The 6503-nt window shown below is 34.2% G+C and overlaps 1 protein-coding gene across 1 annotated transcript; it reads left to right on the top strand.

Moving 5' to 3' along the window:
* The first annotated feature begins 701 nt into the window (after window positions 1-701).
* Window positions 702-5850, top strand: LOC143553943 (monodehydroascorbate reductase-like). Its single transcript, XM_077043825.1, has 9 exons — window positions 702-822; window positions 1418-1489; window positions 1868-1919; window positions 2689-2888; window positions 2959-3178; window positions 3820-3938; window positions 4019-4144; window positions 4607-4747; window positions 5332-5850. Exons 1-9 carry the CDS (start codon window positions 772-774, stop codon window positions 5653-5655), a joined length of 1305 nt encoding a protein of 434 aa, XP_076899940.1. The 5' UTR covers window positions 702-771; the 3' UTR covers window positions 5656-5850.
* The last annotated feature ends 653 nt before the right edge of the window (window positions 5851-6503 follow it).

Raw genomic sequence — 6503 nt, forward strand, 5'->3', positions numbered from 1 at the left:
GGATCGGTGCAATTTGGTGCGGTTTTTAGTTAAAACCTAATCGAAAACCAAACTTTGGTTTTTGAAGTATTTGAAACCGCTTGGTTTTGGTTTTTTGGTTTTCATTTTGTTTTTTTGCAATTTGAACTTGAAAATTTTAGGTCAAAATAAAGTTTTCAAAAAAAAAAAATTAATTTAGGCATAAATAAGTGTGTTAATTGTAAAATAATAGAATATTAAACATTTTACTAACAATATTTAAGTTACATGTTTATTAAATTCTTATAAATTGCTTAATATAAAATATAAAAAAATAAATATTTAGGAATTCGGTTTGGTTCGGTTTTTACAAAAACATAAAACCAAACCGTCGTTTTTGTTTCAGTTCGATTCAATTTTTCCGATTCCGTATTATTTTTTTCGGCTTTTTACACACCCCTACTGATTCCCTAGCTCCACCTAAACCACCCAGACCAACCAATGTTCAAAGTGTGAACGGAAGCTAATCATTTTATTCTTCTACCATAAATATAAATATAAATATAAATATAAATATAAATATAAATATAGATAGTAAACAAATAAAATAATAAAATAACATTAAAGTCGTATCGTGGCGATCCTACGGTCACGAATAAACAACTCGGTTGACCGTCGACCACGTGTCGCCTCCTCATTTGACATTCACATCTGACCTTTTGTTTATAATACACACACGCACAGAGACCGATCTAACCAATCCAATCAATCCCAATTTCAGCACCAGGTACATTCATTCATTCATTCAAATCAATGGCAGAACAGTCTTTCAAATACGTCATCCTCGGCGGCGGTGTCTCAGCCGTGAGTGTTTCGTTTCATTTTCCGATTGATTGATTGTTTATATTATATTATGTTTGTTTGTGAGTCTCAGATGAATTCTGTTATATGATCGCCGTCTATCTAGTATTAGAGAGACATCTGATGAAAATTATAGGCATTCGTATACGTGCTCATCAGGAATATGCTTATCTAACTCTGATTATTATTATTACTATTCAAAGTAAGATAGGACAGAGTTTACAAATTCATATTATTATTGTGTTAGGGAATGACATTTATTGCATTTCAGGACTTAATATATTCAAACTCTTACATAATAAACAATTTTTAGCTCTTACCTGTAAACATAAACTAACTTATCACTTTAGAACACTGTGTTTAAGATTTTGTACCACAATGGCTCGCCTGCGCTTGTAAAGTATTAGTTTGGAAGACAAGTAAGCTGAAAACTGGCAATCAAAGGCTTTTGTGTGTCTGTGTATTGTGAAAATGATTTGATTTGTTTTGATTAAGCCTTTGGAATATGAACTTCACCTTGATTATCTAACTATATAGTATGTTTATTGCCAGCTGTACAGTTTGTTCTTATAGATAACTCATTCTGGATTTCCTGCAGGGTTATGCTGCCAGGGAGTTTGCAAAGCAAGGAGTCAAACCAGGCGAGCTAGCAATCATTTCTAAGGAGGCGGTAAGCTCATCAGTTTTTCTCTCTCTTTCTTATATAATCTCTTCAAATTGGTGTGGTTGAATATTTATTAAAAAACAAGAATACTTTCTCTATATTATGCATGCTAATATCATATGTTGAATACTGTATAAGATGCATGCCACCATATTTGCCTACCTTATTATGGTTTTAAATATTTTGGGCGATCCAAATTAATTGTAGTAACTTCTATTTTGCAAAGATGTGCAATTGAATAGATTACCTAAAATGCGCATATTTCACTTCTATTCTAACTATAAGATTTATTTTTTCCTCTTTTTCATGCAACTATGAGTTTACTGTGTAGAACCTGAGTTATGTATATAATTTTACTAATCTTAGTCTGTTTGAATCTTGTAGGTGGCTCCTTATGAACGCCCTGCGCTAAGCAAGGCATATTTGTTTCCTGAAGGTAAGCCAAGTTTTGTTTATACCTAATTTTGGTCTTTGGGACTAAACCTGTAAAATAACTGGACGAACACTAACGGAGCATGTTCGTGTTTGTTCAGTTAACTTAAACTGAACAAACGAACGAACACGAACAATTAAACGAGTGGAGGTTTCTTGTTTGTGTTTGTTTGTTAAGAAAATGGGTATTTTTATGCCCGTTCGTTATAAGGCTATATGATGCTTCACAAACGTAAACAAAGGAACATCTGAGCTAAAATAATGAAAAGTAAATGTGACAAATTTGTTGGACCATAAAAAATTATTAAAACTATACTAAACTGTAATGGGCCTAAAAAATTAAGTGGGGATATTAACGATCGCAAAAGAATGAACTTAAACAAACGTAAATTAATAAACATAAATGACGTAAACAAACAATCATTAACGAGTTAAAATGAACCAACGCAAACGAACGTTGACAAACATAAATGAACAAAGAGGCGTGCTTAGTTTTGTTTGTTTAACAAAGTGAACAAAAGAACATGTTCATGTTCGTTCGTTTATTAAATACACAATCATAAACAAACTTTCCGCCGGACTGAACGTTCGGTTTTTACATGCCCAATTGGATGGTAAGAAGTTTTCAAATTCTTTTCTAATCACAACTCTTCAGCACCATCTTGAAACTGAACGAACTTGTTATAGCTTCAACTTAAGTTCTGATTATAATTCTATTATGAACATTGTAGTTTTCTAACTCATGTTTTTCTTGAATCATTATTATTCTTTAGGAGCTGCTAGACTTCCCGGTTTTCATGTTTGTGTTGGAAGCGGAGGAGAGAGACTGTTACCTGAGTGGTACACAGAGAAAGGAATAGAGTTGATCCTTAAAACGGAGATAGTAAAGGCGGATCTTTCTTCAAAATCTCTCACTAGTGCAGCTGGTGACACCTTCAAATATAAAACTCTAATCATTGCCACTGGCTCCACAGTAAGCCATCAAAATGTAGCCTTCTGTTCTTTTTGAATAATAATATTATTAACGGTGAATCTACTTTCAGGTACTTAAACTGACAGACTTTAAAGTTGAAGGGGCTGACGCAAAAAACATCCTTTACTTGAGAGAGATTGATGATGCTGATCAACTTGTTGAAGCTATCAAAGCAAAGAAGAACGGGAAGGCTGTTGTTGTTGGGGGAGGTTACATTGGTCTTGAGCTAAGTGCGGTTTTGAAAATTAACAACCTTGATGTTAAAATGGTTTATCCAGAACCATGGTGCAGTAAGTCCACACAGTTCTTTGCTTAATTTCTTTTTATACATATATGGTAATGTAATTAACGCATCGTAACCGTTTATAATTGTATTTAACATGTCAATATGAGATAAATGTTGGCCTAAAACGTATATCAAACATGAAAATACTCCGATATTTTGTGCTAACTTTTATGACTATTTCCAATATTAATATGAACCGAACCTGTTTACTACTTCAACTTTAATACCTAATAATATTCAAAACAATTACTGAACAAATACTAAACTCTATCTTTAACTCCTCATAACTAAAAACATTAAACTACTATATAAACCTTTTTTTCGGATCACCTCTTATACTTCTTGGTTAAGCCCCTTTTACATCTAAGGTTAACGCCTTCATCAGCTTGACCTGGAAACATTTTTGTTTTCTTTTCTTGTTTTTTTTCCAAATACTGGTCTGGTTAAAGATGGTTACAAAAGTACAGTAATTTCTTTTTTTAGTATAGTTCAGGATAATGCATGTATGCTTTAGAAACACACTTTGGGCAAGCTAAATTTCATGATAGTGCACTTAGAATATAATCCAGAATGAACCCATATTTAATATAGGAATTAAAACTACCTTAGAAGTTTTTTTGCTGATTCATGTTATGTTTGTAACAGTGCCTCGTCTATTCACTGCTGATATTGCTGCTTTCTACGAGGGATATTATGAGAAAAAGGGAGTAGGTATCATCAAGGGTACGGTGGCATCTGGTTTTACCAAGAATGACAATGGAGAGGTTTGTTCTAATTAAACTAAATTTTATTTAGATGTTTATTTTGTTTGGTTTCGGAAATAACCGCAGTTCCAACTTTTCAGGTAAAAGAAGTGAAACTTAAGGATGGAAGAGTGCTAGAAGCAGATATTGTGGTAGTTGGTGTCGGTGCTAGGCCCCTTACAAATCTATTCAAAGGACAAGTTGAAGAGGACAAAGGTGGAATTAAGGTATGTGGCCAATTTGGGTTATGTTTTATCTCGAACATGTCAAACTGGTAACAAAATTAAAGATTAGCTTAAAAGGAAACACGTTAAAGTCCTCATAGTATATTTGGTTTTTCTATTCAAGAAAGGAAGGTTTATACCAAAAACTGGTCATATAAAACCGTACTAGACCATGAGATTTACCAACATTTTATTTTATTCGAGTATTACATATTAAATATATTTATTAATTTGTATTATCTTATATAAACAATCAAGTGAATTATTATTATTTGCTAATTGTTTGAACTTTCAACGGTTTGGTTTCAGTTTTCGGTAATGAAAACCCATTACTTATTGTTAGGCTCACGGTTGACATGAAAACTGTCAAAATTGGAACTTGATGTGAGCACTGACTTAAGAGGACTAGGAACGTTTATTAGTATAAACAGTTTTCATTTGTCCTTATTATGTTTTTCATGACAGACGGATGCATTTTTCAAAACTAGCGTTCCTGATGTATATGCGGTTGGCGATGTTGCTACTTTCCCAATGAAATTGTATGGTGATATTAGAAGAGTTGAACATGTTGACCATTCCCGCAAATCTGCAGAACAAGCTGTGAAGGTAATTAATAAACCTAGGGTTGTAAACGAACCCAACAAACACAAACAGAGCATGTTCGTATTTGTTCATTTATCTTAAACCAAACAAACGATCAAACACGAATAGTTAAACGAACAGGGTGTTCTTGTTCGTGTTCGTTCGTTAATATCATTTTCATGTTTGTTGGTTAACGCTTAACCATATAAAGTTCAAGATCATATACGAACTAACATAACTGAACATAGATGAATGAATATAACTGAGCTAAAACTAGTTAAGGTCTAAAAGGTCATATAACTAGAGTACTAGACTAAATTGTAATGGGCCAGAAAATTTTAATATAATACATTAACTAACGAACATAAATGAACGTTCATGAATTAGACATTTGTTCATGTTTGCTCTTTTAACTAAATGAAAAAACTTTTTTATTCATGTTGCGTTCGTTTATTAAATAAACAAACTTCCTACTGAATAGTTCACGTTCTGTTCCCTGAACGTTCGATTCGCTACGTTCGGTTTGTTTAAAGATCAACCATATTGAAACCTGCAGAACAAGCTATAAAATTAATAAATACATTGCTAACACGTACAGATTTATGCAGGCGATTTTTGCAAGTGAGCAAGGGAAGGAAATAGGAGTATATGATTATCTTCCATTCTTCTACTCGCGTTCATTTGATCTATCATGGCAGTTTTATGGGGACAATGTTGGTGATGCTGTTATCTTTGGTGACCATGATCCAGCATCAGCAAAAGCCATGTTCGGGTCATACTGGATCAAGGATGGCAAGGTGGTTGGTGCATTTTTGGAAGGTGGTGCCCCCGAAGAGAACCAAGCCATGGCCAAAGTTGCCAAAGCCCAACCCGCTGCGTCCAGCTTGGACGCTCTTGCCAAGGAGGGTCTTGAGTTTGCTAGTAAGATTTGAGAGGGCTTTGGTTTCCATTCATTTGCTTTTATTAGACTATAATCATGATGAATAACAATGTGTTTCAGCATTTGTGATTGCTTTAGTGTGTTTTGTCAGATTACATTTGCATCTTCATTTGGTTGTATTATCTTACCATAAATATATTTTGAAAAAAATGTTCTCACGTGTTAATAGTAATTTATGTTGGTGGTTTATCTTGCATGCCTTGAATAATCATTGATACATAGAGGTACACAAACCGGTTCCAAAGTCAAAAGCCATTTGGGTTGGTCAACAAAAAGTCTAAACCAGTTCGGGTTCTTGACTAGGTTGGTTCGGCTTCATAGGTATGGAACCGGTTTCAATGGAGAAGGTTATAAACCGGTTCCAAACTTACGAGTTCTATTGGGTCGAAGCCAGTTTCAGTGTTTTTTGACAGGTTTTGGTTGGTTTCTGGCTGGTTTTTGACCGGGCTGGTTTGGCTTAATCACTTTGGAACTGGTTTCAATAGAGAAGGTTATAAAAAGGTTCCGAACCTACGAATTCTATTGGGTTGAAACCGTTTCTATCATACCGGGTCGTCGGTTTGGGTCGAGGAACTGGTTTCTTTGAGAACCTCTACTTAGGGCTAGGGCTGAGAAACAGAAACAAACCAACCCAACCCGTCCCGAAACCAGGATACATGTAAAACCTAGAACCGAGGAACGCACTGGATTTGCTCACCCCTACTAACTGGAACTCTGGAATCACTCTGAAGGTGTGTATTTGGCTGTGGATGTTAATAACTTAGGTTTAGGAGTTCATAAGTAAATTAAATTTTAATCTTATTTTTAATTTAAAATGTGATTCCATAATATGAGGTTTCG

Source organism: Bidens hawaiensis, unplaced genomic scaffold, assembly GCF_021521415.1.
Source record: "Bidens hawaiensis isolate Kalapana, Puna unplaced genomic scaffold, B.hawaiensis_p1.1 tig00017458_1, whole genome shotgun sequence".
Lineage (NCBI taxonomy): Eukaryota > Viridiplantae > Streptophyta > Magnoliopsida > Asterales > Asteraceae > Bidens > Bidens hawaiensis.